This window comes from Galeopterus variegatus, unplaced genomic scaffold, assembly GCF_000696425.1.
Source record: "Galeopterus variegatus unplaced genomic scaffold, G_variegatus-3.0.2 Scaffold5400, whole genome shotgun sequence".
Lineage (NCBI taxonomy): Eukaryota > Metazoa > Chordata > Mammalia > Dermoptera > Cynocephalidae > Galeopterus > Galeopterus variegatus.
In genome coordinates, this window is record NW_007731511.1 from 76,702 (window position 1) to 90,352 (window position 13,651).

A 13,651-nucleotide genomic window follows, 5' to 3' on the forward strand; every position below is an offset into this window, starting at 1 on the left:
GGGGGGGGGGGGGGGCGAGCAGAATTTTAGTAAAGGGATGCTTTAAGGGAAAAAAAAATAAGGCATAAGTAGGCTTACTTTCTAATATAAACTATGAAAATCTACTTTTATTAAACTAGAAATACAAGTACCCAAATAGTATCTTATTTAAACTAATTGGCATTGCTAGTAGAATTTGATATGGATATTATCAAGTTCTTGATAGCTTTATATTTGATGTCAACAAGTTAGATAAGTTACAGTACTTTAGTGCCCTGTGCTAATTAATTAGAAGTAAAGTGAACTAGGAACTTCCTGAACAGTAGGTAAAAGGATCTAGAAGCAGGGAGATCAGCTAGAAAATAGTCTCATACAACATGAAGGACTATGTTCAGGTACCTGCAGCTGAACTTGAAAAACCTTATGAATTTACTTCAGCAAGGGAATCAACCACATTTCTGTACTTGAGTAGGTCCAATGATTTTATTTTATTTTGTTCTTGTGTCTGTAAGTATGATATTCTTTTATTTAAAGTAGTCTATAGGGTAATTTCTTTTGTGATGATTATTGTTAATCATTTTAACCTTCTATTGTCTTCAGTATGTTATTATTTCATAGAAACCTGAGTAAATTGAAAAACTTTAACCTAATTTTATGGGTCTTCTCTATAATGGGTAGCTTTTCATTTATGGTAAGTGGTCAAGAAAGTGTTTATGTTTTGCTTTGGGCCTTGCTGAGAAACTCACTGTGATCATTATTTTCCTGTGTGAGAATGCATTCCTCATCTGTTAGGCGCACGCATTCCTGCAATCATATCCATTGGTCGTGATTTGTAGAAAGCTAGAATGTTTAAAGTAATTTAGAAATTGTCTGGTACTTGAATTTAGTGTGGCAGTAACCCTTTGAAGTCATCAGATCTGGGTTGCAGTCGCAGCTCCTCAGATCCTTACTGGACGAATTGGCTTCTTTGAGCCTCTGTTTCCTCTTCTGTCAAACAAAGATGATAATAACCACCTCAGAGAGTTGCTATAAGAGTAAACAAATAATGTTGTAAAGTCTTTAGATAGTGCTGCACACACCATGTTCTGAAAATGACAGTTACCCTATTGATACTGATACTGTTGCTGAAAACTTGTTGTGAACCATGTATGAAGTTTATTGCAATTTTCTAACTGATGAGTTTACAGCAAAGGTTTTCACACTGTTGGGAATACTATCTTAAGGGCTCTAAATCTGCTGCTTACCCCGATTGTAATACTACTTTTACTGCATTACTGATACTAGCTGCCATTTTATTGAATGCTTACTTAATAAGAAGATTATATATTGTACAATTTTGTTGAATTTTTTAGAATAATTATGATGAAGGCATTATTACACCTCTTTTCCCGATGAAGAAACACAGGTGTAGTAAGACAAAGTAAACTGCCCCCCAGTTGGACAGTGAGAGACCTTGGATTCACTCTGATCTGACTCCGAAGTCCTTGCTCTTTAACCTTGCTGCTGTCCGATGTTTTGCCGTCTGCTTGTCTATCCCCAGTAGACCTAAACTTCCTTAAAGTGGGAACTGGGTATTGTTTGCATTTGTGCACATTTGTTTTTCAAGCTCCTTTGAACTAAAAGCGATGTATAATATTGGAAAATGTCAATGTAAGTGAAACTTATAGTTTGAAAATGTTCTCTTATTTAAATTAATAAAATTTACTATTCTAACTGGAAACTTGAAGCATTAGGATTTATTTTTCAGCCTCATTGTGTCTCTTCATCATGCTAGCAGTTTGAATTCACTGTATTTGGCCTCGGATTAGTAGTGTTAGCAAAGTATTCACCTTAATCTTATCAGGTTATAAGCCTCTTTCATTATAGTAGTAGCTAGTAGTACCTAGCTCCGTGTCTGTATGACAGCTACTCAGTACATATTTGATTTTAATTTATTTCACTGTCAGTATTAATATTTATTTGAAGTGTTTTTATATTAGGTATAGTAGATACAGAAATATGACTTTTGCTAACTTGGCCACCATGACCTTTCTTTTTCCTTCTTTAGTAATCAACCCTGTTTTTTGGACTCTAAACGAATTAAAGCATTTTGGTGTTATTTAATCTGAAAAATTAACTCTTTGAAATATTTGGATTCTTTGGAATTTTTTCTTTTATTAGAAAACACTCTGAACAATGGATACCATTTTGTATTGTCAGTAATTAGTGCCTAAATATATACTGCTGAATTATTCAGTTTTTCATTAGTTTATAAACTCACAAGGGCAGGGATCTTGTCTGTTTTATACTTTCTTGTTTCGTTGAATCTAGCATGGTATTAGGCACATAGTAGGTGCACATTAAATATCTGGATGTTGATTGATTTGACCACTAATATCTATGGGTTGGAAAGGGCCTGGGGTTTTGTTTTAGATACCAGATTCTCATCCACCTGTTAGTGTTGAGTAAGTTACTTGATTAGTTCTGCTGTAGTTCCTGCTTCTGTAAAGTGATCATTATAATAAAAGCTCACTAGGTTGCTGGAAATTTTAAATAATATATACACAATGTTTTATGTTTGCTAAGGATGCTGTGTAACTCTTAACTGTCTTGTTTTTATCACTACTTTAATTGCCCCACTCTACTGCAAATCTGGATGCGGTTTTATTTGTTTTGGCCTGTGCTGGACCCTCAGTTGACATTTGGTACATGAGTGCATGAATGAATGATACAAATTTCTTAAGGAAAGTGAGATCTGGAGAAGTTGTCTTTTGCATAATATTAATCCATAAGATGGAAGTAGAGATCTGCGTAGAACTGAATTCTATTAACTTCTTCAAGTGTTAACTCATACATCGTTTTGTTTTTTTAAATACATACAAATATACATTTATGCACCCCAGGTTATAAATCATGAGACTAATTTTATAATGGCTTAAGACTAGTATTTCTATTAAGTTATTGGTTTGCAGGAAGAGAAAGCTGATCCCTCCCACTGATACAGTTGTTTCTGGATAGCTGATGTTCCCTATCAAGGCCATGTATTCATTTAAATGAAAGAATTAGAATGAACCCAGGCCTTCGGGATCAAAATACATTGCTCTTTCCAAGACCAATAACTGAAAATACATAGAACAGCCTTTGAGCATTTTTTGAAATTCCTGGATTTTCTCTGAGGTTGTTTTCCCCCTCTACTATAGTTACTTATATGATGTAGATATACTAGCTACACTGAGAGTAAACTGCCATTTTAAGACTTATTGTGATTACTTTTTGGTTCTTATTTTGAGTTCTGTCTGACTCATACATAGAAGAGATTTTTCCAAAATATATTTATCCTGGAGTGGATTCAAGTCCTTATGACCTTAAGCAAGTTTCTTAATCTTTTTGAACTTCAGTTTCTTAATCTGTAAAATAGGTAACAATACTTACCTTGCAGGGTCAAAGAGAGAATCAGAGGTTAATGTGGTAAATTGTCTGGTATGTAGCAGACAGTTAAGGTGCCATATGTCATGCAAGTTCTAGGAATTTGAGCTATCAAAATGTCATGGACCCCATTAAGGTACTTATTCTGCATGTAGGCTTTTAGTTTGCTTTTTTGTTTTGTTTTTTAATATAGATACAATCACTGCTAAGAACATCCTCTTCCATATAGCATTTTGGCCTCCTTGTTTTAATATCATTAGCTAAAATTTCTAAGGGTGGGATTTTTGGACCAAAAGATAGGAACATTTTATGACCCTTCATGTGTATTGCTAAATTGCATTCCAGAATAGTCTAAAAATTTATACAGACATTTGTGTGTAGAGCATATAATTTGTAAGGCTGCTGTTATCATTACTGGCCTTATTACTTAAGTGCTGGTATTATTACTTAAACAAAAGGGTCCTTTTAAGTTCTTTTAATTATTTTATTAAGTAGGTATATTATATGTTTATATGATAGTTTTTTCTTCATGTTCTTTTCCATCTATTTATTGGTCTTGTTTCTATTAAGGACTTATAAATTAGACGCATATATCCTTTGCCATATTGTTGCAGATACTCTAATCTTTGTTTTCATTTTCATTTTAGTTTTAAGATTATCAATTTAATTTTTTCTGTGACATGTTTTCACAGACTCGAACATGTTTATTTAAAAATTAAGCTACTTTGGAATATATTAATTTTGGGAAGTATACAGAGTGGTTAGTAATACAGAAAGGTTGTAAATTTAAAAGGATGTTATAAGATATTAAGACATTTGTGCATGTTTAAAAGTATCAGTCAGCTGTTGGAAGCATCAGTGTAATAATATTGCCAGAGATGGGCTGTGAATACCCTCTCTGTGCAGGAGCCACAGGAAGAGGCTGGGAAACTAATTAGGAAGCTGTGGGAAAAATATAGATAAGATGTTAAGTCTGAACTAGGTTAGTAAAAGTGGACAGGAAAGAGCAGCAAGGAAAGCATTAAGTAGAAATAATACATACAAATGCATTCATTCAACAAATATTTGGATGTCTGCTGTATGCCAGGTGTAATTCCATTTGATCGAGATTCATTGGTGAGTAAAACAGTGATCTCTGCCCCTCTGGTGAGGGGAGATGGGGGGAGCAGTAGGCGATGTGATCAGAAAGGAGGTAAAGGAGTGTACGGACTATGTGTTTGCTTTATAGGACAAATTTGATAGGATTTGTATCTGTGTATTAACATGCTAATTATTAGAAGCTGCATGTCTTTGGGGTGGGGAGAAGAAATTTAACTTTCTCATTTCTTAATCACTTATTGAATTTGCATGCCTTTTTCTTTTGTGGCAGTTTGACCTTTTTCTCCTTATTTTGAATAGCTTATTAATATTTACAAACTTTAATTACTGTCAGTTTATAATATTAATAATCTCTGTACTTTTTTTTAAACAGGAGTATGTTGCTGCTGTTCTGCTTTGCGTCCTCGCTACAAACGCCTGGTGGACAACATATTCCCTGAAGATCCAAAAGTAATTTGATCTACATCTACTGATCCTTCTCTTTGCTGACCCATTCTGCCCCCCTGCTGACCTCCCTAAGGTTTCCCTAATTTCATTTCTCTACTTTTACCCTTACATCTTATCATGTATACTACTATTTTTATACTTTTTTTTTGTAACTTTTAAATGACCCATGTTTGCTTGTCTAGTTTTCAGATCCTTTTTATAGATTAGGCACAAATCTGGAGTGATGGACAGAGATGTTCTTCAATACTATATAATTTTATTACTTTATAGTGCCTGTACTATATATTTTTGTTACTATATGGTGCCTGATTTAAGTAACATTCGTCAAAAAATTATGAACCAGTGCCAGGTTATTTACACTAAGTGCTCAGGATACAACTGTGCACACATACATGGTTTTCTGCTTTCACCAAGCTCATAGATAAGTACATTGGTAATTGCAATATTGTGTGGAAAAAAATGTTGTGATAGAGAAATGAAGTACAGGATGTCACTGGAATACATAGGACTGATACCTAATTTAGGCTTCAGAGAAGAAAGGTCTGGAGGAAAGGAAACCTAAGCTAAGATCCAAAGAATAAATAGGGGTTGGCCACACAGTATTTATAAGAAAATTGAGAGTTCCAGGAAGAGTTTGTTATCTTTTTACTTAAATACTGTTTATTTTTTTATAAAAATTACCTTATTTGGGAAGAATATGGTTTCAGAGCAACTGGGTTTGAGTGCTTTTGTTTGACATTGCCTTAAACATTCAAAGATTCCTTTAGTTTCATGTTAAATGGATATGAACAAGAAAATGTTACATGGGTTTGATTTACAGAATTTACATTATTTTAAAATTTAGCCAACTATAGAAACCTTTTGCTTATCTTAACATTAATGTCGATAAATCTCATTTTCAGTCAAATCTGTTTAAACATTCAGCTATATAGAGGAAGTTAATTAAATATTATTGGCTGCCAGATATCCTGGATAATTTGTGGCATATTAAAAAACCCTAATATATTATACTGGCTTTCAAGGAGCTTTCCATCAATTGACTGACATAAAGCAAAAGTATACTAGATATTAAACCATAATGCATAAATTAGAAGTATAATGCTAATCAAATCAGGTGGTAAAGTTTTTGCCTCTAAAGCAGGGATGTATCACTATGAGTTGGCAGTCTCTGGGAAGTATTCTCAGAGGAAATGAGATTTGCTGAGCTGTGAAGAATGTACACCATCTGAAGAGAGAAGGAAGATTAGTCTCGTCATTGCAAGTGAGGGGAAAGAGAAAAGGCACGGGAAAGCAAAAGATACATTTGAGGTCAAGATTAAGTTGATCCATTAGGCTTCAAACAAAGGTTCAGATAACCTAATTGTGGAGAATAGTGGGGTTAATAGTGTTGACCATGATTTCTGACTTGAAATTTCAGATATATCAGTTATTAGAATGAATATCCAAATTATTATTTTCTTGAGGATTCTGGGATGTATGGTTACTGAAGGTAAGGTGGAGGCCAGATTATGGAGGACCGTGAAGACAGGCAAGGCTTTACTACTTTACCTGCTTTAACTTGTAGGCAGTGAGGGAGCTTTGAACACTTGATTATGGGAGTGACAACAGGTAAATTAGAGAATGGTTACAGAAAGCATCTTTATTTTTGCCAAAGATTTAGATAAGATTTATTTAAATAGCTGTCTTTATTTTTAAAAGATTTTTAGGGCCGAACCTGTGGCTCACTCGGGAGAGTGCGGCGCTGGGAGCGCTGTGGCTGCAGGTTCAGATCCTATATAGGGGTGGTGGGTGCACTCACTGGCTGCCCGCTGTGCAGGCGACACCAAGCCAAGGGTTCTGATCCCCTTACCAGTCACAAACAAAAAAAAAAAAAAAGATTTTTAAAAACGAAGATTTACAAATCATTTTGTATAATTACTAGCCACGTGATCTTGGGCATGTCTCTCAGTTTCTCAGCATGTAATGGAAGTACTAAATAGTACCTGTCTCATAAGGTTCTTATGAGGATTAAATGAGTTAAGACAATTCTTTGCTCACTGTTACTTCCTTAGTGTCTATCACAGTACTTGGCACATAGTTGGTACTAGATTAGTATTTGTTTAATGAGGGAAACAACAGTATGATAAAACATAATAGTAGATATGAGTGCTGTGAACTAAAAGAACATATAGTAGGAACTTCTCGTGCAGTCTTTGGAGGGGGGGTTGGGAGAGTGCAGCGAGGGTTCTTTAGAGGAAGCCTATACTGGAATGATGAGTAAGAGTTTTCCAGGTGAAGTAGAGAAGTGTTGCTAGGCAAAGAGGTGAGCTGAGGGAAGGAAGTCACAAACAAAAGCGTCGCAACCTGTATGATTCTACTTTTGTAAGATGCATGCTGATTCATAGTGATAGAAAGCAGAGCAGTGGTTCCTGGAAAGGGAAGGATGATTGCGAAGGACATGAGGAATCTTTCGCAAGTGATGAAAATGTTCTGCACCTTGTTTATAATGGTGGTTTCACAGGTGTATACAACTGTCACATTTCAAATTATGTACTCTAAGTAGATGCCGTTTATTGTATGTAAATTGTTCCTCAGCAAAATTAGTAAGGGATTTTTTAAAAAGTAGATGAGACACTGTCCTATTTAGATGATGATATGGAAGAACTGATACAGGGAGAGGGGTCAAAGAACAAGGAATGAGAGGCTTACTAAGGGAGCCAGATCTGAGACTGTGAGGAGGACAGCTAGAACACTGGCAAAACAATTCCTCCTAGACAGGAAAAATAGGGCTCTTCCACTTTGCCTAGGGTAGGGTTTCTCAACTTAGGTTCTATTGACATTTTGGTTTGGATAATACTTTGCTGTGGAGGCTATCCTGTGCATTGTGGGATGTTTAGCAACATCTCTGGCCTCTATAAACCAAATCCCAATATTCCCTTTCCTTCAGCTATGACAACCCAAAATGTCTCTAGACATTGCCCTGGGAGGCTAAGTCACACCACTGGTTGAGATTTACTGGCCTAGAGGGCATTTAGAAAGCAGGGGTGTTTTTGCTGATAAATTCTAATCTGATGGCTCCCACCTTTGAGAGAGAGAAGAGCTCATTTGCTGTCAGTGAGGAAAGAGAAGTGGTGAAGCAACATGTTGAGGAAAATGGAGTAGGTGCAAAATAAGAGGGATGACTCTCCTGGGGAAACAGCAGAATAGCCAGAGAACGTTGAGGGTCCTGTTGAATTTGAAAATACAAATTTACAAAGTTTTCACTTGTAGATTTACCATCTGACATAGTTTGTCTGTCTACCTTTCCACTTCTTTCAACATTCCTAAGCAGCATTTACTTACTCGGACTACATATGACTGGGAAATATAGGGTGATGATTGACTCATGGTTGTATTTGGGTAGGAGAAGCTTTACCCCTCTTGCGCATCATCTTTTAGAGGGTGGAGACAAATGACAGTTTTATGGTCCCATATCAGGGACCTGTTGTTGCTTTCTTAATACGTTGACTAAGCATAGATTCATACAGTTCTGAATACTTTCTCATTCAGTAACTACAATGGAACTTTATAGTAATATCAGCAAGTTCTGAATCATTAAAAAGCAATATGTTCACTGTTGTATATGTAAAGGAGTAAAACAAGCTTTTAAAAAGTTTAAATTGAAACAAATTTTGTTTGAAATATTTTCACTAAAATCTCATTTCCTACATACTGCAGATTATTGAGCTATTTATCAAGGAAGGTATTAGAATCTAAGTCATTGCTTGGGAAGGTACATTTAAATGCTTTGCCTAAATGGGGTATTTCTTTAACCTTTTTAAAGTTCTTTGAATCCAGAATGGTGAATAATTAGCACTATAGAGGTTATATCCAGAAAGGTTCAGCATAAATAGGGGTGAATTCTCAATCCAAAAAGGGAAAATATGTAGCAGGCAATACTTAAAAATACAAAAAATAATCATGAAAGTATCAATAACCTATTTCTCTTGTTGTTGTTATTATTTTTAGGATGGCCTTGTTAAAGCCGATATGGAGAAATTGACATTTTATGCAGTATCTGCTCCAGAGAAACTGGATCGAATTGGTTCTTATCTGGCAGAAAGGTTGAGCAGGGATGTTGTCAGACATCGTTCTGGGTAAGGGAATGAATTGCTGTTAATATAGTATCTTTAGAATGTTCTTCCTAGGCTAAATTATCCAATAATTTGCTTTGTCTTTTAGTCAGGTGAATAATATATGGAGGATAAAACATTGTGATTATTATACAAAGAAATGTGTAATACCCATGTAGATTGCTGCAGCACTTACTGCTTTCCTGGTGGTCAGGTTTTATGAATAGACTCCTGTTAGTTAACAGAGTTACCGTTAGCTTAATCCATTAATTTTTGAGCCTTCTCTAATGGGAAATAGTAGAAATTGACTCCCTTAGTCTCCAGTGTGATACTATAATTTAAAATTCTATCTCTGAATTGAAAACAAACAGAAAGATCCCGTTAACCAACTGACTTTTCACATCGCTTCTGCTTTACATCTCAGAGGAGTAATAAGAGAGAATCACGTTCTGCTTAGTTATCAAGGTTCAGGAGCTGTAAGCATGATGATTTGGAACTGTGCTATAGAGAAAGGTCTATCATCTTAACCCTTTCTCTGTGCTCGAGCAGTAATAACTTCACAGTTTGGAGTATAGGTACTGACCCATATTGTCAGTACCATATTTTATAATCGTAGTTTAGAGAATTCCATTCTCCAAGTGATACATTGGCTTTCTGTGCCTCCACATTGTTACCACTTAGAACATTTCAGTGAATTGTGGCACAGATAGTTTTATAGTTGATTATCGAAGGAAAGTTATCTGAAGATTGAGTTTTAATATTTAGTACATGATTTAAAATGTGATGAATTGTAAATAAAAGTTATGAGACATTATCTTATAATATTTCATTGTCACCAATACTGTTTTATTTACTCATATAAGTACATTATGTTGGAGATTTAGGCACATTGCTTTAATAACTATTTTGGACCAGATAGAAATAAATATGGTTAAAAGTCTGGAAAGTAGAAAAAGTTTATGTTTACAAAGAAAAATACAAAAGTAGTGTTAAAGAAGCTCTGAAATAATTGTTTTAAGAAGGAGAAAATGGAGTAGTGTAGTATAGTTTTTGTGTCATTCAATGTGAGTACTATTTTATATCTAAGATTATTAGTGCTGTGTGAGAATTATGATTTTACTTAGAAACTACTAAATTTGCCTTTCTATATTTTGTGCATCTGAATAAACTTATATTAATTATTCCAATCAAAAATACTTAGAAGTAAGAGAGGTGGCAATGCTTTGACATTCTTTTTCTCTTATACTTAGGTATGTTTTAATTGCTATGGAGGCATTGGACCAACTTCTTATGGCTTGCCATTCTCAAAGCATCAAGCCATTTGTAGAAAGCTTTCTTCATATGGTGGCAAAGCTTCTAGAATCAGGGGAACCAAAGCTTCAAGTTCTTGGAACAAATTCTGTGAGTAAAACTATTGTCTTAATAATTTTAATTAGCATATCTAGAATTAGTCTGTTCTTAGAATGTCCTACCTGGTAAATGCAAGATTTTTGGTCAGGGCATTTTGACAACCAGTACAGATGAAGGTGATTAGGACACTTTGTCTTTAGCTTTTTCTGTTTCTTCTTTTGAAATTTATGATATTAACTAATTGTAGTGGAATACCTGCATATAAATGAATTTATACCTGTCATATCCATTTTCTCCAGGTCACCTTTTACAACACTAACTTTGCATCCTGCTCTTCCTTTGAGTTTCATGCTTTGTTAAAAATAGCTTTATTGAGATGTAATTCACATACCATAAAGTTCACCTTTTCAAAGTATACAATTCATTAAGTTTTAGTATATTCACAGAGTTGCATATTCCCACCTCCCCCTGCCCTGGGAAACCACTAATCTACTTTCTGTCTCTATGGATTTGCCTATTCTGGATATTTGAAATAAATGGAATCATCCATTATATAACCTTTTGTGTCTGATTTCTTTCACTGATCATAATATTTTTAAGGGTCATTCATGTTGTAATATGTATCAGTACTCCATTCCTTTTTATGACTGAGTAATATTCTATTGTATGGACATACTACATTTTTATTTATCCATTCATCAGTTTATGGACATTAAGGTTGTTTCAACTTTTTTGGCTAATGTGAATAATGCTGCTTATGAACATTGGTGTACAGGTTTTGGTGTGAACATGTTTTTCATTCTCTTGTATATATACGTAGCAGTGTAAGAGTCATACGGTAACTATATTTAACTGTTTTCCAAAGTGGCTGCATCATTTTATATTCTCATCAGCAATGCATGACTGTTCCAATTTCTTCATGTTCTCATCAATACTTGTTATTGTCTGTCTTTTTTATTATAATCACCCTAGAGACTCTGAAGTGGTATCTCATTGTTTTGATTTTCATTTCCCTAATGACTAATGATGTTAAAGCTTCTTTGCCTGTGCTCATTGGCTATTTGTATATCTTCTTTGGAGAAATGTCTATTCAAATCCTTTGCTCATTTTTTAATTGGACTGTCTTTTTATTGAGTTATACAAGTTCTTTATATATTCTTGATATAAGTCCTTTATCAGATATATGATTTACAAATGTTTTCTCCAATTTTGTAATGTTCCTTTTTTCTTTGAGTCCCCAAAGTTTCAAATTTTGATGAAGTTTAATATATTTTTTCTTTGGTCTCTTTTTTCTTTTGTGCTTTTAATCTCATATCTAAGAAACCATTGCCTAATGCAAGGTCACAAAGTTTTATTCCTATAGTTTCTTCTAAGAGTTATATAGTTTAGGTCTGTGATCCATTTTGAGTTAATTTTTGTATGTGATATGAGTTAGGGGTTAACATTTAGCATGCGGATATTCAGCTGTCCATTACTATTTGCTTAAATGTCTACTCTTTCCCCATTGAATGGTCTTGGAACCCTTTTAAAAATCAGTCAACTGTAAAAGTAAGGGTTTACATCTTCATTTCTTCTTGGACTACTTCTGTTCATTTTCTTCTATCCTGAACTATAGTATGTTAAACGTGGGGTTGGGGAAGGCATTCGTTCCTGAAAAGGAAAATAAATACAGTGGTAATGTTTCTTCTCTTGTCTTTAGTTTCATTGTACAATCTTCAGTCTTTCAGTTTCAACTCCATCTCTGAGGAAGCTTTAAGTCATTCAACCTACATGAATACTATATGTTCCCATATAGATTTTTATCAATAATTAACAGAATAATATATCACTTGCTATTGTTTATGGATAATTGTTTTCTGTTATAAGAGAAGGAAGTATAGGTGGTACTGACAAGGATTCGAGAGTCCAACTGCCCTAGGTTCATTTCTGCACCGCTTCCTAGCTGTGGATCTTGGTCAAGCAAGTTATTTAACCTCTCCTTGCCTCAGTTTTTTATCTGTGAAATAAGGAGAATAATAGTACCAATCTTAAAGGATTGTTGTGTGACATGAGATGATATATATGAAGCTCTAGCACAGTACATGGCACTGTTAGCCATTATTGGTAGTAGTAGACTGTTAAGCAAGAATGTATAAATACAATCCTCATTAAAAAGCCCTTGGTATGATTTTGCCCATGTATTTCAGAGGGAAAATACTGGATATTTCCAATTGTAATTAGGTGCTCAGTTTCAGGCAAAGTAGCTATTATGCTTCTACAATTTCTTCTACAGTCAGATGAGGAAAATTTAGGGAACATGATTTATTAGCTGGGGTGGGGCGGGTGGAGGAGTTTTAGTGTATCTTCCCATAAATTTCTTTACTCACCTCCAGCTCTGCCATTAGGATTACTTGAATGACTCATTTGGGCAACAGACCAAATTCTCTTCTTATCTACTTTGATTTGAATGAATTGTAGTAAATGAAGTACCATATTATCTTGATCAACATTCTTTATCTAATTTTCCCTGGAAGTCTGATTTTATTTTCTTAGTGGTACTGAATGCCTTATATTAGCAAACATGACCAATACTGATTTAATATTTTTATATTTTATCTTTGTACGTTTTATTTTAATTTGTTGACATTTGCCTCTTTATGTTGATGCCACCCCAGTATGACAATAATATATATAATTTATTAAGGTTCTCCTTAGTTTCAGGAATTGTGCTAGATACTTTTTTTTTATCCCTTTTTAATTGTTAAGTATTTCAAATACCAAAAAGTATAAAGCATAATATAACATACCTGTATACACACTGATTCAGGAAGAAAAAAATTAAGTAATATCAATAAATTATATACAATTTTTGCTAGAAATAATAATACCAAATGGTAATAAATTTTTTTAAAAAAAATTATGATTATACAATGTAAACATTTTTGTTCCGCTTTCCCAATTTCTCTCTAACTCCCTTCCCTCTTCCCCCTTCCCAACTCTGGTGTCCTCAGTTCTGTTCTCTCCTTTGAGAATTCAAGGAATTATTGTAATTGTTGTGTCTTTCTTTTTTCTTCTTCTTCTTTTTTTTTTCCCCCCAGCTCCCAGTTATGAGTAAGGACATGTGGTATTCCTCTTTCTGTGCCTGGCTTATTTCACTTAACATAATTTGCTCTAAGTTCATCCATGTTCCTGGGATGGGCAGAATTTCATTCCTTTTTATGGCAATGTAGTATTCCATTGTGTGTGTGTGTGTGTGTGTGTGTGTGTGTGTGTGTGTATATATATATATATATATATATATA

At 34.3% G+C, this 13,651-nt stretch overlaps 1 protein-coding gene across 1 annotated transcript in view; it reads left to right on the forward strand.

Annotated features, from left to right (window-relative positions):
- Window positions 1-13,651, forward strand: part of EFR3A (EFR3 homolog A (S. cerevisiae)) — a 105,260-nt gene that overhangs the window by 35,343 nt on the left and 56,266 nt on the right. The window contains 3 exon segments of the mRNA XM_008589364.1: window positions 4,856-4,932; window positions 8,917-9,044; window positions 10,271-10,421. Coding sequence (XP_008587586.1) covers window positions 4,856-4,932; window positions 8,917-9,044; window positions 10,271-10,421 — 356 coding nt within the window.